This window comes from Mobula hypostoma, chromosome 3, assembly GCF_963921235.1.
Source record: "Mobula hypostoma chromosome 3, sMobHyp1.1, whole genome shotgun sequence".
In the NCBI taxonomy this organism is placed as follows: Eukaryota; Metazoa; Chordata; class Chondrichthyes; order Myliobatiformes; family Myliobatidae; genus Mobula; species Mobula hypostoma.
Genome location: NC_086099.1, coordinates 223,089,179 through 223,112,842, shown reverse-complemented (window position 1 = coordinate 223,112,842; position 23,664 = coordinate 223,089,179). Strand labels below are relative to the sequence as shown.

General features: G+C 46.6%; 1 protein-coding gene across 4 annotated transcripts in view; it reads left to right on the top strand.

Moving 5' to 3' along the window:
* LOC134344568 (uncharacterized) overlaps positions 1 to 16,694 on the top strand; it is a 28,594-nt gene extending 11,900 nt beyond the window's left edge. For 2 of the 4 annotated variants that reach the window (XM_063044588.1, XM_063044587.1), the window contains 6 exons: positions 4,768 to 4,842; positions 8,323 to 8,401; positions 9,605 to 9,717; positions 11,220 to 11,405; positions 12,440 to 12,634; positions 16,538 to 16,694. In XM_063044588.1, coding sequence (XP_062900658.1) covers positions 4,768 to 4,842; positions 8,323 to 8,401; positions 9,605 to 9,717; positions 11,220 to 11,405; positions 12,440 to 12,634; positions 16,538 to 16,576 — 687 coding nt within the window. In that variant the 3' untranslated portion in view covers positions 16,577 to 16,694. The remainder of the gene's footprint in view (positions 1 to 4,767; positions 4,843 to 8,322; positions 8,402 to 9,604; positions 9,718 to 11,219; positions 11,406 to 12,439; positions 12,635 to 16,537) is intronic. The other 2 variants (XM_063044590.1, XM_063044589.1) reach the window with 1 other exon arrangement.
* The last annotated feature ends 6,970 nt before the right edge of the window (positions 16,695 to 23,664 follow it).

The window sequence follows — 23,664 nt, the reverse complement described above, 5'->3', positions numbered from 1 at the left end:
ACTAGTGATGGAGAGAAAGACAGATGCATTTTCAATATAATGGGAAAAACTAAAAAGGCAACACCAATTCTAGAAAATAAAAGCAGAATTTGCTTTTGTCTAATCACGTACTCTACAGTATACATTGAAATGCATTTATTAGTATTAACAACCATCACACCCGAAGGATGTGCTGGGGCAGCATGCAGGTGTCACTATAAATAGCACGCCCATAATGTCGGTGCTGGAATGTGTGGTGACTTTTGCGGGCTGCCCTCAGCACAGCCTATTAAAATAGTGGTGTATAGAAGACTTTTTGGCCTATTCTGCATGTACAGGAGATTTAATCAGTCTCCCCACATCTGGTATTAAACTTCGTATGCTACTTTTAAAGCTTTCGACTTTACTCTATCTCGCCTTAGCCTTCTCTTTCCCCCAGTGTAGAAATTGGGTGCAGGATCTGACACCTGGAACACCTGTTACTGAAATCCATGCCATAGAAATTTGTGGTCCCCAGTCAGATGATGGGGGGGACCCATGCCCAGTGCGTTTTGGCATTTTGATAAGTAGATTCTGCCCTAGCTGACCTGATTCGTGCCGATAGGGTGCAGGGCAAAGAGAGGTGTTCCACTTCCATCAACATCAGTTGCCCCTCTATATCGAGTGTAGAAGATTAGCCAGCCAGCCATGGGAGGCAGTGCACCATAGAACCTTGGAAATCCCTGCATAGGAAGAGGCCACTCCGCCCCATGAGCTAATAAAGCTGTTCCACCTCCAGCTCTTGCCTGCAGCCCTGCGTGGGTGCTGTTACCAATATTGTTATGTTTGTGGTATTGGGAAGCCGGGTGTCAGTGAATAACACACACGAGAGGCAGAGCTGAGAAACAAACGAGCAGCTGTTTATTTTGCTTGTCGTCTGCCCAGAAGGCCCTCTCACATTTCATTCAGTACATAACTCACAAGGAAACTTGACTCCAACCCATGAGGGTCAAAATGTACATGAATACCTAATGGGTATCCCTGCCTTCGGACTTTGTGAAGTCCGGAATCTCTGACAGGAGACAAAACTCTATCAAAATGCTTTTTGATGGGTAGATTATGCCCTAATAAACCTGAATCTTGCATGGGTGCTCATCCAAGTACAGTAGAGCCGATGAGGGCTTTTGCCCCCACCAGGCTTTTAGACTGTGGGTTCCCAACCATGATCTCTCCCCCATTAGTCTTTATATCAACTATATAAAATCGATGTCCAGTTCTGTAAAATGGACTCTAGCCATGGCCTGCTAATGCCTGCTCCTGAATCTTGGCTAGTTTAAAAAAAGTCATTGTTTATTTGAGATCATTGAACATGGACAGTAATGAGGTTCCATGGGCTGTTTCTCTTGTTTTTTAACCCCTCGCTTCCCCCTCTGGTACTAAATTACGCGCTACAAACTGGCGGTTCACTCTATTGGCGTTTGTGCTGGTGGGTTCCAACCGAGCATCACCTTCACCACTGATGGCCGTAACCCGTAGCAGAATTAACCATCGTGTCTTCTCCACCCTTCCATCATGGCTGATTTATTATCCCTCTCAACCCCATTCTGCTTTCTCCCAGTAACCTTTGACACCCATACTAATTAACCTCTGCTTTAAATACACCCGATGACTTGTCCTCCACAGCCACCTGTGGCAATGAATTCCACAGATTCACCATCCTCTGGCTAAAGAAATTCCTCATCTCTGTTTTAAAGGGAGGTCTTTGTATTCTGAGGCTGTTCCCACTGGTCCTAGACTCCCCCACTACAGGAAACGTCCTCTCCTCATCCACTCTATCTGGGCCTTTCAATATTTGATAGGTTTCAGTGAGATTCCCCCTCCCCCCATTCATTTAAATGCCAACAAGAGAGTACAGGCCTAGAGTCATCAGATGCACCTTGTACATTAACCCTTTCATTCCCACAGTCATTGTCATGACCCCCTCCAATGCTAGTACGTCCTTTCTCAGATAGGGCATCCAATGCTGCTCACGATACTCCACGTGGCAACGTGAAGCCACTTTTCCCACCAGCTCTTCAGTCTGTCCGCAGCCGGGAATGTGGCTGAAACATTTGGGCAGTAATTGCTGTGTGTCTCCCCCAGCGCCATTCACCTCCAGCTGGGTTTCAGCAGCACCACTACTCCAGTAGCAAAACAGAAAGCAGCATAACTGATAGTGCTGACACAGAGGAAGCAGGAGTCGGCCATCTGGTCCATCGAACCAGCCCTGCCATTCAATAAGATCATGGCTATCTGGCCGTGGACTCAGCTCCATCTCCCTGCCTTTCCCCCTTAACCTTAATTCACCTGCTGTGCAAAGGTTTATCTGACTTTGTCTTGAATATATTTAATGAGGTAGCCCCATGAAGCAGAGAATCCCCCTGATTCACTAATCTCTGGGAAAAGCAGTTCCGTTTCATCTCTGTCCTAAATCCATTCACCCAAATCTTATTTTATTTAGAGATACGGCATGGAATGGGCCCCTTCAGCAACCCCTGATTTAATCCTAACACAGGACAATTTATAATGACTAATTGCTAACCGGTATGCTCTGTACTGTGGGAGGAAATGAGAAACCCCTTGCATTCTGCGGACAGACTCCTTACAGATGCTGTTGGAATTGAACTCCGATCTCTTGACACCCCGAGCTGCTACAGCGTCATACTCACCATTATGCTACCGTGGCGCATCTGTCGTGCGGCTATGTCCCTTAGCTCTTGTCTCACATATCAGTGGAAACAACCTTTCTGCTTCAATCTTGTCCATCCCTTTCATAATATTATGTTTCTGTAAGATCCCCTCTCATTCTTCTGAATTCCAAGTGAGTATAGCCCCAGGCGACTCACTGCACATATTCAGGATTAACCTGGTGAACCACATCTGCACTGTCTCCAAAGCCAGTATATCTTTCTTCAAGGAGATCAGTACTCTAGCTGCAGTCTCACCACTACCCTTACAGTCGTATACATTATGGTACTCTTAGTCCTTCTGATCCAAATCAGTGGGGATAGGTTTTCTAATTGGCATTAATATTTGCCATTTTACACTGTTTTTAAGCCAAGGGTTCCCAATCTGGGGTCCACGGACCCCTCAATTAATGGTAGGGGTCCATGGCATAAAAAAAGGGTTGGGAGCCTCTGGCGTAGGTTGAAGTTGTGTACCATAGGTTTAATGGGACCCAGGAACAAATCTGCCAGAGCAGGGTGTGATAGAGGATTAGTTTTTGAATGCCTGCACATTCATGGCAACCCTTCTACAAGGAGGCACATTTCAACTCCACAGGCTATTGATTGAGGAGATAACTAGGTCTGATAGCTTGTCCTTGTGCATGTATACATGGAGACTAAGACCATAAGACATAGGATCAGCATTTAGTCATTCAGCCCATCAAGTCAGTCATGCCATCCCACCATGGCTGATCCATCATCCCTCTCAATCCCATTCTGCTGCCTTCTCCCTGTAACCTTTGACACCCATACTAATCAAGAACTTTTCAACCACTGCTTTAGACAGTGACTTGGCTTCTACAGCAGTCTGTGGCAATGAATTCCACAGATTCACCACCATCTGGCTAAAGAAATTCCCTTTTCATCTCTGTTCCACAGTGAAGTCTTTCCATTCTGAGGCTGTGCCCTCTGGTCCTAGACTCCCTCACTAGAGAAGACTTCTCTATGCCCATTCTATCCAGGCTTGGTCCCCTCATCCAAATCATCATGCCGGAACAGCTGATGCTCCAGGACCAATCCCTCTGACAAAGCCATTAATCACAGTCTACCAACCCAAAAATCTCTATACTAAACTAGTTTCATTTTGTGCTGCACCTTCTCAAAGGCCGTCTGAACTTCCAAAACCATGTGCAGCCAGTTACAACCCTAAACAAAACTCTCGCAGGTTTCCCAAATGCTGTCTTGAACCTCCTGGGTTCAGTGCTGCATTTTATTCTAATAAAGGTGATCTAACCTATGGTTAGATTTCCTGATTGGTCAAAGCTCGTGACGGAGCACCGAACAACCTCCCCATGTCAACACATAACCTGCTGGAAGTGCAGCATCTGTGAGAGGAAAGAAAATGCTGATGTTCTGGGTCAAACCCCTGTGTCAGAACCTCCAACAGATTGTGCAGTGCTCCATATTCCACCATCTGCAATCTTGCAAGCCTCTGACCTCCACTCGTCCTTTCCCAGCACATGATGCGGGGGGGGGGGGGTCTGACAGTACATAAAGAGTCTCCTGCTCTTTGTCAAACAGCACCAGGAGTCTGTCCAGAAATCAAGAACAGGGTAATTGTTCTGAAAGGACGGCTCTGTCTTGAATGGAAATATCGTTTGAATATGTGGACTGCAGCCTCAGTGAGGTAGCATTTTAAAGCATCTTGAAGTGGTGGACCCTAAACGTGCCCCTCTCAGGTCCACCAATAACTGAGGTATCTGTTAGGGAGAGCATTTGTATTATATTTTAAAATCAAATAGTGGTACTCATTTAAGTGAGACTGATTCCTTCTTGTCCATTAAGAATCAGGTCACTGAATTGGCTGTAGGAGGGTGGTTTGTGTTGCAATTAACTGGGCAGTGTTGCCTGACGTATGAGCAAATCCATGAGAGTGTTACAGGAGAGATCATAATCCACTGAGGCTGCTTTCGTCAGTGCAAGTATGCTTTGTTATCAGATGTGTCAGTGGCTTTCTGTCATGCCAGAGAGCAGCTGGTACTTGTGGAGCATTGTGACTATCACATCCCATAACCTCCATCCCTCCATGTATTTCCACAAGCAGATCTCGTCTGTCTGCGAGGCTGGCAGAAATCCCAAAGAAGCGGTCCGTGATAGCGTCGAGCCCGTCTCGAGCCATGTGAGGTTCCATGGCGATGGATAATGTTAGGTGGCATGCTGCTCTCCCCCACCCCACTGTGTCACTAATCTTTGTCACCCATGCTGTTCCCTTTTGGAGTGAACTCTGCTAACTCGTGCATTGTGTGCTCTGTTTGCAACTTCTAACATACCATGGCACTTCAAGATTCAAGATTGCCGGGACTGGAGGACCCAAGTTAAAGGGGTAGATTGAATAGGTCAGAACTTCATTCCCTGGAATGTAGAAGATTGAGGGGAGACTTGATAGAGGCATGCAAAACTAGGAATGGTATAGATAGGGTAAATGCAAGCCTTTTTTTCCACTGCGGCTGGGTGAGACTGCAATTAGATGGGTGAAAGGTGAAAAGCTTAAGGGAAACATGAGGGGAAACTTCTTCCCTCAGAAGGTGGTGAGAGTGTGGAATGAGCAGCCAGCACAAGTGGTGCATGTGAACTTGATTTCAACATTTAAGAGAAGTCTGGCTAGGTACATTGATGGTAGGGCCTCGAAGGATTGTAGTCCTGATGCAGGTCGATGGGAGTAGGCAGTTTAAATGGTTTGGCACGTTAGATGGGTAGAAGAGCCTGTTTCTCAGCTGTACTATTCTATGACTCTATTGTTTAATGTGATTTCCTGTACACAAGTGGAAGAATGAAATAACTGATTCCCTGGATCCAATGCAGGACAGTAATAACACAAAAGATAAAGCACAATACATATAAATGCATAAGACAGCCTCTACACACTGACTGTACGTCCATAAAGTGACACTAGACTTTGCATAAGGTGACTGACGGGAAGTAGTAAAGTAGTGGTGGAGTTGGTGAGTGGAGGTGTTAATCAGGCTCACTGCTTGGGGAAAGTAACTGTTCTGGAGTCTGGCTGTCCTGGCATTAATCATATTCTAAAGATCTTGTCACTGGTTCTTTCTCTCTAGTTGCTGCAATCCATTCTCATACTGAGTGTGTGCGTGTGTATTTTATTATTGGTCTCTTCACACATTAGAGTTGCATTTGGGTATTGGGATTCTGATCTAAATGGCTGCATGTCCCCCAGTCTTGCTGTGTTACTCTGGAGCGGTGGTGCAAAATGTGATCATTCCTCACGTGTGTTATCTAACTGTATCAGCATGACCGTTGCAACAAATAACTGTAGTGATTTGTGTCCTCAAACTACTAAACCTGTGTTTTTATTTCCTGGCAAAGAATGTCTGTCTTGTTCCTCCTCAGAAAGTAAGTATGCTGATGCACTGTATGTCTGCTTTGGCATTTGATTCAACATCACTCCCACCTCCATCTCTGCTTCTCATTTACAGAGTGTGGCTTCTCCCCCCCTCCCCCTGCTGCATGCAGAGAGCTGAGCCCAGCCGGCTGTGTGTTCTGCTGTCTACCACCCATAAGTACTGGTACCTATTGGTCTCCATTTTAAATGTACTCAATGACTTGGTCACCACAGTCACCTGTGGCAATGAATTCCACAGTTTCACCGTCCTCTAGGATTTCTCCTCGTATCAGTTCTAAATAGATGTCCTTTTATTCTGAGCTGTGCTTTCTGGTCCTGGACTTTACTACTTTTTGGAAACATCCTCTCCACATCTACTCTATCCAGTCCTTTCAATATTTTAATAGGTTTCAGTGAGGTTCCCCCATCCCTATTCTTCTAAACTCCAGTGAGTACAGGCTCAGACCCATCAAACACCCTTCGATGTAAATGCTTCCATTCCCAGAATCATTCTCATAAACCTCTGGACTCTCTCCAAAGCCAGCACATCCTTTCTTGGATAAGGGGCCCAAAACTGCTTACGATACTCCCAAGTGTGGTCTGACCAATGCCTTCTAAAGCCTTAGTATTACATCCTTGGTATTATATTCTACTCCTCTTGAAATGGATGCTAACATTGCATTTGCCTTCCTTACCATTGACTCGACCTGCCAGCCCCTTTGCAGCTCCAATTTCCAAATTTGATCCCCATTTAAAAAATAGTGCACATCTTTATTCTTCTACTGTAGTGCATCACCATACACTTCTCATCACTGTATTCCATCTGGCATTTCTTTGTCCTTTGTCCATTCTCCTAATCTGTTCGAGTCCTTCTGCAGTGTGCTGCTGTCACCCGCCTTACCCCTCTGAACCAAAGTCACCCTCCTTACCCCTCTGAGCCAAAGTCACCCGCCTTACCCCTCTGAGCCAAAGTCACCCGCCTTACCCCTCTGAGCCAAAGTCACCCGCCTTACCCCTCTGAGCCAAAGTCAATGGAGAGCACTCTTTACAAAAAGTCTGCGGTGCCTGGAGGAGAGGAGAATGTGTGATTCAGTACTCAATGTCAGTTCCACATTTAGACTTGCTGGATTGTGCTGTTGAATCTTGTTCGGGGAGGGGTCGCATTGCATGCCTGCTTTCCCATTGGGTCAGACGTGACGGGCCAAGTGGTAATCACCAGTGTCGTAAAGCTTCCAGGCTAGTTCCCAGAATTGTACACGCGTGTTTTCTCAAGGTGTGAACCGTGCCAATCAGACATCAATCCAAAGAAAAGATAAATAAAAAGGCTTAATTTGTCACATGTACGTACAGTGAAATGTGTCGTTTACATCAAAGACCAACGCAGTCCAAGATGTGCTGGGGGTAGCCCACAAATGTCGCCATACTTTCAAAGCCAGCATCGCATGCCCACAGCTCACTAATCGTAACCTGTTCACCTTTGGAGTGTGGGAGGGAAACTGGAGCACCTGGAAAAAACCCACGTGATCACTGGGAGAACATAAACAGTGGTGGGGATTGAATCCTGATCTTACAGTGGGTGCTGCTGCAGAGTAACCTGTTTTAATTTGTTGCCAAATAGTCCAGGAATTACTCATCTCTTCTAAAGGGACATCTCAATCCTGAAGCTGTGCGCTCTGGTCCTAGACTCCCCACTATTGGAAACGTCCACTCTGTCCAGGACTTGCAATAGAACATAGAACAGTACAGCACAGGAACAGGTCCTGTGGCCCACAATGTTGTGCCAAACCAGATAAAGTAGTAATTCAATAGCCAACTAAACTATATCCACATCCTTCCATTTCTCTCACATTCGTGTGCCTATCTAAACGTTTTCTAAAAGTCTCTAATGTAGTCTAGAAGACCGAAACGTGCCTATTCATTCATTTCCATTGGTGCTGCCTGACCTGAATTCCTCCAGCATTTTGTGTGTGTTGCTGTAATGTATCTGCCTCTGCTCCACCCCTGGCAGCACATTCCAGCCACCCACCACTGTGTAAAAGCACATGCCCCTCACACCCCTTTTCAAATTGCCCCCTTTTCACCTTAAATGCATACTCTTTGGTATTAGATATTTCATAGGTTTCTATCAGGTCTGCCTTGTTCTTCTAAATTCCAGTGGGTACAGGCCCAGAGCCATCAAACGCTCCTCTGACCCGAATCTACTCCCGAATGTCCTTCTGCTTATGTTGTAGAGCTAATATCAACTGTTTCCCTTTGCAGAGCGCAATCCAGGGTGCGGATAATGAGCTGTGCTCCCGCGTCACCAGCTTGGAGAGGGAGAACCAGAACTTGCACAAGGGTAGGTGATGAGGGCAGGGAGGTGAGTTGTAACGGCTCTCACCTTAACAGAGAGAGAGTGGGGGGAGTGGGAGCCATATTCAGCTTGAATTGATGTGACTTTTACCTTCGTCCGTGGGCAGGACATCGGGGAAAGCTCCCTCTTCACTCTGGATCCTTGACGTGGTTGGATTCAGATTCAATTATTAATCACATGCAGAGTGAAACGTGTTGTTTGCGTTATCAGCCAGCACAGCCTAAGAATGTGCTGGGGCAGCCCGCAAGTGTCACTGCCCACTCTGGCGAAACATAGCGTGTCCACAATGGTCAGCAAGACAGCAGAAGCACCAATATCTGTGAGTGTGCAACTGCAGGTCCAAGGCCAAGGGTGTGTACGCGGGAGGAAAGGAAATTAATTTGCTATTTTTGTTTTGCTTTGTTGCAACAAAATTGGTCCTCCGACTTCCAATCATGCAACATGTGGGATTTGACCTTTGAGCTAGGATCTTTGGTATCGACCTCAGGGTCAATGACGGGACTTTGATTTCTGACCCGCAAGCTCCAGGACCCGTCTTTCTGTGCTGAATTGGAGACTTTAGCATTGAACTAACTGGCCTCTTCAGCCCATCAAGTCTGCACCGACTATCACACTCTCGTTTGTACATGATTTCCACCCTGACCCATCTTACTTCCTTCACTTTCTCATCAGCTCTTCGCCCGGACTCCGAGGAGAATTTACAACAGCTCGTTAAAAAGATTATCTTTAGCATTATTTCTCACGTGTACATCAAAACATACAGTGAAATGCATCATTTGTGTCAACGACCAGCGCAGACGGAGGATGAGCTGGGGCCAACACACATTTAGAGATACAGTCAGAACAGGCCCTTCCGGCCCAATGACCCGAAATGCCCGGTAACCCACCTATTTAACACTGACCAAACCACAGGACAATTTACAATGACCAATTAACCTACTAACAGGTACGTCTTTGGGATGTGGAAGGAAACCCATTGCAGTTAACCCTATACGTCAACTGTCCATTCCCCTCCGTAGCTGCTGCCTGACCTGCTGAGTTCCTCCAAATTTCCAGCATCTGTAGAATCTTTTGTGCCTTGGTGAAATTCAGGCCTTGCCAGCACTGTGTATGCCCCGAGTAGTAGTTCCTCCCTGTAAGGTTGTATTGTGCTCTGAAGTTGTTCTCTTGTTTCCTCCCCCTGGCTAGAGGTGGAAGAACTACGGTTAATGTTCTCGAAGTTGGAGCTGCGTCTTTCCACAATGGAGAAGTCCTTGACCAGCGCCAAACCCGTGGTGTCTGCACCAACCCAGCCCAGCAAGGTCAGCTGCTCAGGGGTCCCTGAAGGGAAGGAGTCACATAGCTTGTGGCGGCGGTGGGGGGGGGGGGGCGGCAAATGGGTACCAGGGAGGGAGCGAATGTGGGAGGGGACAGGAAGTTTCCATGAAGCAATGATCAGAGGTTGTGGTATTAATGTGAGTCAAAGTCAAAATAAGTTCAAAATCAAAGTAAATTTATTATCAGAGTATGTAAATGTCACCATTTACTACCCTGAAGTTCATTTACTTTGGGCATTCACAGTAAACAATAGAATCAATGAAAAGCTACAACAAGCAAATACAAACAACCAATATGCAAAAAATAACAAATTGTGCAAATAGAAAAAGAGGGAAAAAGAACAAAATATGAATGACATGACGGATCTGAGTTGTAAAGTCCTTAAGAGCAAGTCGATCGGTTGTGGAATCAGTTCATTGTTGTGGTGAGAGAAGTTGAACTTCCTGAACCTGGTGGTGTGGGTCCTAAGGCTCCTGTATCTTAGTTGTCTCTGGGCAAGTGTGAAGCTGAGGGTTGGGACGTCTGCTTATCCTGGTTTTGGTGGGTGAGGCTGTGATGCCCACCCTTTGCTGTCCTGTGGGGGGGCTATCTGGGCGCTGGGAGAGGGGTTTGCTCACCCCAGTGCCTGCCCCTGTTAACCGTACTCTGACAACTCGTGCTCATTTCTCAATCACCCTGTGCACGAGGAGAACAGCCGAGCCCTTGGCGCCAGACTGTTCTGAATTTTGATCTAAGAAATGACATTATTGGTGCTACAGCATAGCACAGGCCCTTTAGCCCACAATCTTATGCTAACCATGTAATGTACCCTCCATATTTTTATCATCTATGTGCCTATCTAAGAGCTTCTTAATTCCCCTTAATGAATCTGCCTCTACCACCACCCTGCAGGATGTTCCAGGCACCCACCTTGGGGAAAATGTCTGATTGTTCATTCTATCTATGCCTCTTACCTTACATGCCTCTATCAAGTCACTTCTCATCCTCTGACATCCCGTTTCGCCCCCCCCGTACTTCCTCCAATTGCCTGAAAATTATGCCCTCTCGTATTAGCCACCTTCCTTTGCTCCAAAGAGAAAATTCCTAGCCCGCCCAACCTACCCTTGTGAGAAATGCTCTCTTACCCGGGCAGCATCGTGGTCTCACTGTATACAGATATTAATCTCTTAAAAACTATGTGCACTTCTTGATCCCATCATTTGCATATTTAAGTGTCAATTATACATATTTCAAGTATAAATAACCAATTAAATCTGTGTTTATGGGGAATTAGTATAGTAACTACCCAATAGTGAGTGTGTGCCTTGCATCTGATTTACATCTTTATCTGCGTGGTGACGTTGAACAGAAAGGCTGTGCAAAGGAGAGTTTGGGTCTCGAGGGCCGTGCTCGGCCTGGGTCCGCACACCGTCTCTGTCAGCTCTTGCCTTGCTGCAGCTCCCTCACCCCCTCTAATGTGCATGTTCACCCTGCCCTCCTCTCTCAGCCCAGCACAAAGCAGCCGGAGGAGGACGATGACGACGACGACCTGGACCTCTTCGGCAGCAGCGACGAGGAGGACAGCGCGGAGAGCGAGCGGGTCCGGGAGGAGCGGCTCCGCCAGTACGCCGAGAAGAAATCCAAGAAGCCCGCCCTCATCGCCAAATCCTCCATCCTCCTGGATGTCAAACCTGTAAGATACCTTCCTTTTCCCCCCCCCCCCCAATGATCTGCCCCCTTCAGAGAATTTTATTTAGAGTTAGAGGTACAGCATGGAACAGGTCCTGAGGCACCGCCCCGCAACCCACTGATATAACCCTGGCCTAATCACAGGACAGTTTACAATGACCAATTACCCTACTAACCAGTACGTCTGTGAACTGTGGGAGGAGACCGACCGCAGCGCAGCGCCCAGAGGAAACTCGCCCACTCTCGGGGAAGATGTGCAAACTCCTTCCAGGCACTGTTGGAATTGACCTCCAAACAGACGCCCTGAGCTGCATTAGCATTGCGCTCACAGTTAGGCTACCATGGCGCCCGGTTGTTCCTCATTTTGTCCTTGCTCTGTAACCTCGCTAGCAGTCCTCTTGAAGGTCAGGGACATAGTCATCTTTTCCTGCTGGATCCCAGAATGAGGAATGGTGGGAGGAAAGGCCCTTATTCAGACTCCTCCTCCCTACTCCCTATAGTGGGGGAGTTAGGACATGAGAGCACTACCTCGGAATAGAGGGACATCCATTTAGAACTGAAATGAGGAAGAATCTCTTTAGCTGGAGGGTGGTAAATCTATGGCATTCATTGCCATGGATGACTGTAGAGACCATATAATGTATACTTAAAGTGAAGTTTGATAGGTTAGGGTGTCAAAGGTTACGGGGAGAAGGCAGGAGAATGCGGTTGAGAGGGATGATACAGTGGAGCGCACACAGTGGGCCAAATTGTCTAATTCTTCTCCTTTGTCTTCTGGTCTTACTCCACCTGTGTGGAACTGGAGACACGGGAGATATCACTGAATGCACCTTCTGCCCTGGTGTGTGGCACTTTTATTCTTGCTAACCAGGGTGGGGAGGAGGAGCAGGTACAGGCGCTCAAAACAGGCCATCATTGGAACTGTCGGCAACAATTATATTTGGGCCAGGACTCGGGGCGAGGCTGCAGGTTGGTAGGTGTAGGACGTGAGGCTGTGTGTGAAGCCAGTGCCTGTAACGTGTGCCCTGTCTCTGTCAGTGGGACGACGAGACGGACATGGCGAAGCTGGAGGAGTGTGTGCGCACAGTGCAGATGGACGGCCTGGTGTGGGGGGCCTCCAAGCTGGTCCCCGTCGGCTACGGCATCAAGAAGCTCCAGATCCAGTGCGTGGTGGAGGACGACAAGGTCGGCACCGACGAGCTGGAGGAACAGATCATCACGTTTGAGGATTATGTGAGTGTTCTTCATCACCTCATGTTCTCAATATTCTCTGCTTATTTATTTTATTTCTTTTTGTATGTGCAGTTTGTTGTCTTTGCACACTGGTTGTCTGCCCTGTTGGTGGTGTGACCTTTCATTGATTCTGTTGTGGTTATTGGATTTATTGAGTATGCCTGCAAGAAAAGGAGTCTCAGGGTTGTATATGCTGACATATATATACTTTGAACTTTGAGCTTCACTCTTGCTGAAGCCTCGAGTATTGAGGGCGTAGGGTGTCCTCTGGCTGAATATCTAACACTAGGAGACGAATCGGGGTAAGGGGTCAGTCCTAATGGGTTTCCTTGCCATCGCGTCCACAGAACATGGAAAATAGGAGCGAGGAGGCCACCTTGCTGCCCTGCCTTCTGATAGGATTGTTGCTGATATGCTCCAGGCTTCTCAGCGTCCTCAGTCCTTCAATCTGTCAGAAACTTGCTCATGGTTGAAAGAAAACAGAAGGGCTATTAGGGAGCAAAGCATCAGATTGATCTAGAGTAAGATTAAGATTTACGATTAGCTTAACTTGTGACCAACACTGTTTATCAGGGACCATCACAGTTGGAGGACATGTTGGGGGCAGCCGGCAAGTAATCCTAATCTGTATACCTTTGGGATGTGGGGGGAGCCAGGGCCCCCAAATGAATCCCACGTGGTCACGGGCTGTCCGTACAAAGTCCACACACAGTGGCGGGAATTAAGTCCTGATCACTGGCGCTGTAAAGTATCGAAGTAACTGCTACACCACCTTGCCGCCCTGAAAAGTTTCGGACGAAGAGCCCGTGCTGTTCTACGTTCTACTTCCACTTTAAATACACTCCAAGGATTCGCCACCCTCTTTGAAAAGAAATGTCCTACACAGCCTGGGTTTCCATGACTGGCCCTTTGGCCCATCTCTTGTCTGGTGGGTTAGAACAGACTTCTGGTAGTTTCACCACCGTACTTCGCATGGAGCCATTTGGCCCATTTAGTCCGTGCCGGCCTGTACATCTCTATGCACACAGAACACCTTCAAACCCCTCCCGTCCGTGTACCTTTCCAAACCTCTCTTCAGTGTGATAACTGAACCCATAAACAGCCCGTGGTATTACAGAAAGATTCCAGCATGGATTAAAGCAGTAGCTGTTTGGCAGGAGGCAAAGAGTGGGAATAAAGGGAGCCTTTGTTGGCTGGCTGCCAGCGTCTAGTGGTGTTCCACAGGAGTCTGTGTTGGGACTGATTCTTTTTACAATGTACATCAATGATTTGGGTGATGGAATTGATACCTTTGCAAAATTTGCAGACAGTATGAAGGTAGGTGGAGGGGCAGAAGGACTTAGATTAGGAGAATGGGCAAAGAAATAGCAGATGGAATACAGTGTGAGGAAGTGTATGATCATATACTTTGTAGAAGAAATGAAAGGGTTAGCTATTTTCTAAATGAAGAGAAAATACAAAAAACAGGGACTTGGGAGATTAATTTGCAGGTTGAGTCTGTGGTGAGGAACGCAAGTGCAATGTTAGCGTTCATTTCAAGAGGACTAGAATATAAAAACAAGGATGTAATGTTGAGAATTTATGAGGGACTGGTGAGGCCTCACTTGTAGTATTGTGAGCAGTTTTGGGCCCCTTATCCTAGAAAGGATGTACTGAAACTGGAGAGGGTTCAAAAGAGGTTCACAAATATGATTCCAGGATTACATAGCTCGTTTGATGGCTGTGGGCCTGTATTCACTAGAATTCAGAAGAATGAGGGGTGACCTCATTGAAACCTATTTAATGATGAAAGGCCTCGATAGAGTGGATGTGGGGAGGATGTTTCCTATGGTGGGAGAGTCTAAGACCAGAGGATACAGCCTCAAAACAGAGGGCCATCCTTTTAGAACGGAGATGAGGATGAATTTCTTTAGCCAGAGAGTGGTGAATCTGTGAAATTCCTTGCCTCAGGCAGCTGTGGAGGCCAAGTCTTTATGTATATTTAAGGCAGAGGTTGATCGGGGCATGAAGGGATATGGGGAGAAGTCAGGAGATTGGGGCTGAGAGGAAAATTGGATCAGCCTTGATGCAATAGCAGAGCAGACTCAAAGGACCAAATGGCCTAATTCTGCTCCTAGATCTTACCTTGTGGTATCTACTACTTCTGGCAGCTTGTTCCACACTCACATCACCTTCTGAATGAAGAATTTCCCCCTCAGAGTCCCCTTAAATATTTCACCATTCACTCTTAACCTTTGACCTCTAGTCTGACCCAACCTCAATGGAAAAGACCTGCTTTTATTTACCCTGTCTGTAGCCCTCAGTTTTGTGTAACTCTTTCAAATCTCATCATTCTCCATGCTCTTTATTCTTTAGGAATGATACTCTTTATTCTTAGGAATAAAGTACTAACTTATCCAACCTTTCTGTATAAATCGAGTCCACAAATCCCAGCAACATCCTTATAAATTTTCTGTGTCCTTTCAATCCTTTTTGTTATCTTTCCTGTAGGTAGGTACCCAGAACAGCACACAATACTCCAAATGTGGCCTTGCTAATGTCTTGCACAACTACACTATAACATCACCACCCCCCTCACCCCATACTGAATGCCCTGATTTATGAAGGCAAATGTGCCAAAACCTCTCTTTGCAAACCTATCTACCTTTGACACCATTTTCAAGGAGTTGTGATCTGTATTCCCAGTTCCCACTATTCTACCCCACTCTCAGTGGCCTAGTGTTCACCGTGCAAGTCTCGCCCTGGCTTGGAATTATTGTTTTTTAATTAACCACAATTAAATTCACTACTAGCTACTAGTCCAGTCGTAAAACTCCTATGCTCTTATCTCCCCCAACCCCCCCATCACTTTAACACTCCACACCTCATACCTGCACTGACACAGTCGCTGACCTACTGTGTTTTCATATGATCTAGAAGTGTTCCTCTTGCCAAGAGTCCTTTTGTCATTTTATCATTTCCTGTCAGTTATGGTTGTGAAGACGCAACAAAGAGTTTTACTCCCTCGTGTGAGCTGGATGGAAGAAATAAAAATGTTCTTAATTCTAATTGTAACTCTATACATCAGAATCATGTTTAATATCACTGACGTACAGTATATTGTGAAATGTGTTGTTTTGTGACAGTACAGTACAATGCATAAAAAATCTAAGCTACAATAAGAAATATACATGTATATAAAAAATGAATAGTGCAAAAAGAGCCAAAAATGATGAGGTAGTGTACATGGCAGAGGGGAGGCAGCTGTTCCTAAAACCGAGTGTCTTCAGGTGGCTGTACCGCCTACCTGATGTTGGCAGTGAGAGGAAGGCGTGTCCTGGGCGATGGAGGTCCTCAGTGATGGATGCTGCCTTTTTGAGTCAATGCTGGGGAGGCGAGTGCCCATGATGGACCTGGCTGAGATGGCAGCTTTCTGCAGCTTTTTCCAATCCTGTGCAGTTGCCCCTCCCCACCGGACGGTGATCCAGCGAGTTTGAATGCTCTCCACAGACCATCGTAACAATTTGCTGGAGTGTTTGGTGACTTACCAACTTTCCTCAAACTCTTAATGAAAAATAGCCACTGTCGGTGCCTTCTTTGTAATTGCATCAATGTGTAGGGCCCAGGATAGAACCTTAGAGATGTTGACTGCCAGGAACTTGAAACTAAAAAGTGAATCTTATGTATATATGGCCAGACTCAAACAGTTACTTGTACATTGTGTTCTATATTTGTGCTTATTGTGTTTTTATGCTTATTACATTTTTATGCTGTATTGGATTGGGAGTAGCAATCATTTTGTTCTTTACGCGTGAGTGCTGAAGAATGACAAGTAATAATCGTGAATCTATCTTCTTGCTCTCGGTTGCAATGTTAAAGTACCCCTTGTCCTAACCTATCTTTCTGTTTTCTCATCCTTTCCAGGTGCAAAGTGTTGACGTTGCTGCCTTTAACAAGGTCTAAACCAGCAAGTACTTTGAGTTACTGAAGAATAAAGGAATTCTGTGCAGAAGTTAATCCTCTGTCCTCCTCGTCTTCATTGCGACTTCTCAGTCCTGTTACTAAAGATGGTGTCAGTCAGTGCACCCCCAGTGCTCAAAGTAGAAGGGAAGGCTGGTTAAATCAGAGTTATGGTTAGATTGTGCACATTTACTTTGAAGTTCTCAATCCTGGTACCTCTCACAGTTTAAAATAAGCAGTTTCAAGCAGACACTAATTCCTGGATTCATCCCCCTGTCCCCCCCATTACCCTGTAAAACATGCCCCAATTATTTGTTGCATGGCTCAATGGTAGGATCTCTCTGACCGCGATATTCAATGGCTGGAAATTCCCCTTCCGTAGATGCTGCCTGACCTGTTGAGTTCTTCCAGTTGCTTGTGTGTGTGTTGCTCCTGAAAATGATGGTAACACTCAGCAGGTCAGGTTGAATAAGGTCACAGAGCAATACAGTGTGGATGGGGGCCCTTTGGCCGTGCCAGTCCATGGTGCCACCCAGCTATCCCCAATTTCCCACATTCAGCCAATATCACTCCTGTCGCCACCCCAATCACACACTCATTTTAAAAAACCGTACACACTCAGACAACACACACACAAAATGCTGGTGAACACAGCAGGCCAGGCAGCATCTATAGGAAGAGGTACAGTCGACGTTTCGGGCTGAGACCCTTCGTCAGGACTAACTGAAAGAAGAGGTGGTAAGAGATTTGAAAGTGGGAGGGGGAGATCCGAAATGATAGGAGAAGACAGGAGGGGGAGGGATGGAGCCAAGAGCTGGACAGATGATTAGCAAAAGGGATACAAGGCTGGAGAAGGGAGAAGATCATGGGACGGGAGGCCTAGGGAGAAAGAAAGGGGGAGGGGAGCCCAGAGGAAGATGGAGAGCAGTCAAGGAGTTGTTGTGAGAGGGAAAGAGAGAGAGAGAAAAACAGGAAGAAATAATAAATAAGTAAGGGATGGGGTGTGAAGGGGAGGAGGGATATTAATGGAAGTTAGATAAGTCAGACAGAATATAAAGTGTTCCTCCAACCTGAGTGTGGCTTCATCTTTACAGTAAAGGAGGCCGTGGATAGACATATCGGAATGGGAAGTGGAATTTAAAATGTTTGGCCACTGGGAGATCCTGCTTTCTCTGGCGGACAGAGCATAGGTGTTCAGCGGAACAGTCTCCCAGTCTGCGTCGGGTCTCACCAATATATAAAAGGCCACATCGGGAGCACCGGACGCAGTATATCACCCCAGCCGACTCACAGGTGAAGTGTCGCCTCACCTGGAAGGACTGTCTGGGGCCCTGAATGGTGGTGAGGGAGGAAGTGTAAGGGCATGTGTAGCACTTGTTCGGCTTACAAGCATAAGTACCGGGAGGGAGATTGGTGGGAAGGGATGGGGACGGACGGACGAATGGGCAAGGGAGTCACGTAGGGATCAATCCCTGCGGAAAGCAGAAGGAGGGGGGAGGGAAAGATGTGTTTGGTGGTGGGATCCTGTTGGAGATGGCGGAAGTTACTGAGAATTATATGTTGGACCCGGAGGCTGATGGGGTGGTAGGTGAGGACCGGGGAACCCTATTCCTAGTGGGGTGGTGGGAGGATGGAGTGAGAGCAGATGTGTGTGAAATGGGGGAGATGCGTTTGAGAGCAGAGTTGATAGTGGAGGAAGGGAAGCCCCTTTCTTTAAAAAAGGAAGACATCTCCTTCGTCCTGGAATGAAAGGCCTCATCCTGACAGCAGATGTGGCGGAGACGGAAGAATTGCAAGAAGGAGATGGCATTTTGCAAGAGACAGAGTGGGAAGAGGATAAGCCTACGGACTCTCACAGCTACCTGGACTATTCCTCTTCCCACCCTGTCTCTTGCAAAAATGCCATCCCCTTCTCACAATTCCTCTGTCTCTGCCGCATCTGCTCTCAGGATGAGGCTTTTCATTCCAGGACAAGGAGAATGTCTTTCTTTTTAGCCCATCCTCCTTTATTTATTTCCCCCTTTTTTTTCTCTCTCTCTCTCTCCCTCTCCCTCTCACAATAACTCCCTGACTGCTCTCCATCTTCCTCTGGTGCTCCCCTCCCCCTTTCTTTCTCCCAAGGCCTCCTGTCCCATGATCCTCTCATATCCCTTCAGCCAATCAACTTTCCAGCTCTTAGCTTCATCCCTCCCCCTCCTGTCTTCTATCATTTCGGATCTCCCCCCCGCCTCCCACTTACAAATCTCTTACTGTCTCTTCTTTCGTTTGGTCTTGACGAAGTGTCTCGGCCCGAAACGGCTGCTGTGCTTCTTCCTAGAGATGCTGCCTGGCCTGCTGCGTTCACCAGCATTTTGTGTGTGTTGCTTGAATTTCCAGCATTTGCAGATTTCCTGGTGTTTGTGTTTACACTCAGAGGCCACTTTATTAGGTACACCAGTACACCTTGTTATTGCAAATCTCTATCAGCCAATCGTGTGTCAGCAACTCAATGCATAAAAGCATGCAACATGGTCAAGTTGTTGTTCAGACCAAACATCAGAACGGGGAAGCAATGTGATCTAAGCGACTCTGACCGGAATGATTGCCGGTGCTGATCTCCTGCGACATCCATATACAACAGTCTCTAGAATTTTCAGAGAATGGTGTGAAAAACAGTAAACGTCTCGGAATGGCAGTTCTGTGGATGAAAACACTTTGTTAATGAGAAAGGTCAAAAGAGAGTGGCCAGACTGTTCAATCTGACAGGAAGACAACAGTAACTGAAGTAACCCTGCATTACAACAGTGGTGTGCAGAAAAGCATCTCTGAAGGCACAACACGCCAAACCTTGAAGAGGGTGGGCTACAGCAGCAGAAGACCACTCCAGGTTCCACTCCTGTAACTAAAAAAAAGTGTGTATAAAACTGACATTCTTTGCTAAACCAAACCTACCAAGATAATATTGTTGTAGCTGTCTTAATTTCTTTCTCTGGCAGATCATTTTTACTCACCACCCTCCGTGCAAAAGAAAGAGTTGCCACTCACATCCCTTTTCATGGTTCCCTCTCACCTGACCATTGCCTTGTGCTGGTTTGACTTTCTAAAATGCATTCTCAAACTTACCGATCCAGCCAGTGTATTTGCATCCAACCCTGTGACACACCACTGGCTACCAGGTGCCATGAGTCTATCCTTACCTTTATGTCTGTGCCCATTGGGAACACAACCCCAACTCCTAACCACTCATTGAATAAGTGCGTCTCCCTGCTGCTCTGTTGCATCATCTTTAATGATAACAGCACTCAGACAGGGTAGGATCATGAGGCTAGCCCCACAGGGTGGGAGAACGTGATCTAGTCCCAGCTGCCTCTGTTGCCACGAACAGGGAGCTGCGGAGAGTGGGGGTAGGAAGGAAAAGTGGGCCACACAGTGTACGACGCTGGTGCTACCAGGGAGCGATTACCGTGTAGAGGAGGGAACAGCTATTGGCAGTCACCTGGGTGCATATGTTGCCTGTATGATGGCCACATCCATCCAGAGGAAGTACGTGAGAGTGATCCTGGCAATGAAATGGTTAACATTTGAGGGGAGTTTGGCAGTTCTCACCTCCATATCTAAGAGAGGATGGGCTGGTATTGGAGAAGGTCTAGAAGAGCTTTATGAGGGGGGAGAAGAAAGACTGTTTAGGTGGGGTCTTTGAATTATGCTGGCTGCTTTACTGTGGCAGTGAGGTGTAGATAAGAGTCCACAGAGGGGAGACTGTTCCTGTGATGTGCTGAGCTGTGTCCACAATTAACTGCAGTTTCTTGCGGTCATGGGCAAAGCAGGTGCCGTACCAAGCTGTGATATGTCCAGGTCAGATGCTCTCTAAGGTGGTGCATCAATAAAAGTCAAATTATACCTGAGGAAGTAGAGGTGTTCATGAACTTTCTTGGCTGTGGCATCTACACAGGAAAGGCTTGAGGTGATGTTCACTCCACGGATCTTGAAACTCTCACCCCCCTCAATCTCAACGCTGTTGATATAGACAGCGTGTGTGCACTTTCCCCCAGTGCTCTCTAAATCTTCTGTCAGCTGTGTGGAAATTTTTACACTGCTCAGCGCCTCAAATTCTTTTGGTAATATACATACTCTGAATATTTAGAATTAAAATTGAAAGTTTGCATGAAGGTAAATCCCATTTCAAACTTTTTCTAGCTGCCTCCAATTCCAGCTGCATGACAACAAGGGCTATGTGCATGAGAGTATTACTGTTACTGTACAGCCGTGCATCCACATAGCTTAGAGGAAACAGTGCCTCTCCCCACACCTGAAGTCAACGACCAGCTCTCTTGTTTTTTGACAGCGAGGGAAAGGTTGGCATGACACCATGTCACTGGGCTCCCTCTCCATCCTTGACTGCACTTCATTACCGTTGGAGGTACAGCTCACTGTTGTAGTGTCACCTACAAGCCTCTAGATGGAGGTAGAGCAGAACCTGACCACTCAGTCATGAGAGTACAGGGAGTAGAGATGGAGGCTGAAGACAACCTGGTGGAGCATCAGTGTTGAGGATAATCGCAGCAGAGGTGTTTCCTCCTATTCTTACTGTTTGCGATCTGTTGATCAGGAAATCCAAGGATCCACTTGCAGAGGGAGGCATTGATTTCTATGGTCTGGAGGTTGCTGATGAGTGCCTGAAATCATAGTATTGAAGGTGCAACTGTAGTAAATAAACACAGATGTAGGTGTGGTAAATATCTTTACAGTCCTGATGCTCCAGAGATTGTCAAGTTCAAGTTTAATTGTCAATCAACCTAGACATGTATAATGTTCCTATGAGGCCAAGGTGCAAGCAAAGCGTGTACAGTCATAAAAATATTAGCACAAGTTGCTAAATGGCATAGCCTGAAGATTGATGGTGTATATGATGTTGTCCTGGAGCCACATTTCTGCAAGAACAAGCCCAGAGCAGTTCCTCATCTCCTGGCTCAGCTGCAGATGAAGGCAATCCATCTTCCGGGAGTGAAAACTGGAGAGCAGCACCAACAGGAGGGAGTGGCCAGTCACCAACCCAGTGGGGATTCTAGTCTGCCTGTTCTCTCCTACGCTCACTCCCTTGTGTGGCACCACGCATGAGAGCCTGGTCCACACGGCTCGCCCTCCAACGAGTTGGACTTGCAGTATTTTATATTATCAATGTCCAACAGGGTTTTGCGATCATAAGGCAAACGCCAAAGACAAACATTTGTCCCATTTCTTGGACCAGGTACCGCTTCCAATGCCTTCTTACCAGGTTGGCGGCAGCAGGCAGCAGCACAGTAAACAATAAGCCGATGATACACAGCCACTTTGCTATCCAGCAGCTTGCTAGAGAGGCAGACTTGCAGTACTTGGTGTTCTTAATATTCAGCAGTGTATGCAATCATAAGAACAACATAACGGACAAACAATTGCACCATAGATGACCCAGGGAGACTGCAGCGACCGAGCGTGCCACCATCTTATTGGAAGACTGTGTCCATCATGGACCTGCTTTACCAGAAGGTAAATTGCAGTGAGTTCAGGTTCTCTGGAAAAATGGATATAATGCATTCCATGACCACCCTCTCAAAACACATTTATCTAGATGCTAAGACTACAAGACATTTGTGGTAATATTCTGTGTTATGTGCTGTGTGTGATACATGTGGATGCACCGTGGTCTTGGAGGGACATTGTTTAATCTGATTGTATATATGTACAGTCAGATGACAATAAACCTGACCTTCAGTTTGAACGATCATCGAAGACCCACACCATCTGGTCCATGCGGTCTTCTCACATCTACCAACGGGCAGGAGCCCCACACTAACAAAGTGAAAATTCAGTTGAAATGAAATGAAATATCTTTATTGTCATTGCATAGTACAGTTGTCATGCACCAATACAACAAAAACGAGTTTGCAACTCTCCTACTCAATGCTGTAAAACAACAAATAAATAAATAAACAATAAATAAAATCAAGTAACCAGCCAGTACAAGCAATGTCCAGCAGTACAAAAGCACAACTCAGATGCATGACAGCCATAAAACCACTATTAAAGTAGCAACATAACAAATTTATGGATGATGCTTAATCGATTGGTTCAGAGCAATTATAGCTCTGGGGACAAAGCTTCATTGTCGTCTGCACAGGTGCAATGAAAAGCTTGTAGCAGCGTCACAGGCACAGAGTGACCCATAGACAGCATTCACAGAGGAAACAGCTTAAATATAAATGAGGCCTCACCTTGAGTATTGTGAACAGTTTTGGGCCCCTCATCTTAGAAAATATGTGCTGGCATTGGAGAGGGTCCAGAGGAGGTTCACAAGGATGATTCCAGGAATGAAAGGGTTATCACATGAGGAATGTTTGATGGTCTGGGTGTGTACTTGCTGGAATTCAGAGGGGTGGGGGGGGGGGATCTCATTGAAACCTTTTGAATATTGAAAGGTCTGGACAGAGTAGATGTGGAAAGGATGTTTCCCATGGTGGGGGAGTCCAGGACAAGAGGGCACAGCCTCAGGATAGAGGGGCACCCTTTCAAAACAGAGATGTGGAGAAATTTCTTTACCAGAAGGGTGGTGAATTTGTTGCCACATGCAGCTGTGGAGGCCAGGTTGTTGGGTGTATTTAAGGCAGAGATTGATAGGTTCTTGATTGGACATGGCATCAAAGGTTACAGGGAGAAGTCTGGGGAGTGGGACTGAGGAGAGGAAAAGAGGATCAGCCATGATTGAATGATGGAGCAGACTCAATGGGCCAAATGGCCTAATTCTACTCCTATGTCTTATGGTCTTATATTTAAGGCGGAAGTTAATAGTTTCCTCATCAGTCAGGGCATCAAAGGATATGGCGAAAAGACAGGTGTAGGGGGTTGAGTGGGATCTAGAATCAGCCACGTTGAAATGATGGAGCAGCCTCGATGGGCGGAATGGCCTAATTCTGCTCCTATGTCTTATGATCTTGTAAATCGCGAATCTTTTCCTGTGAATGCTCCTTACCTAACGCCATGTGCCCGCGGTGCTGTTGCAATAAAGTTTTGCGCTGTGACCACGCGAACACGTGGGTGTCACGATAAAACTTTGACTTTGACTTGTGCGAGCTTGC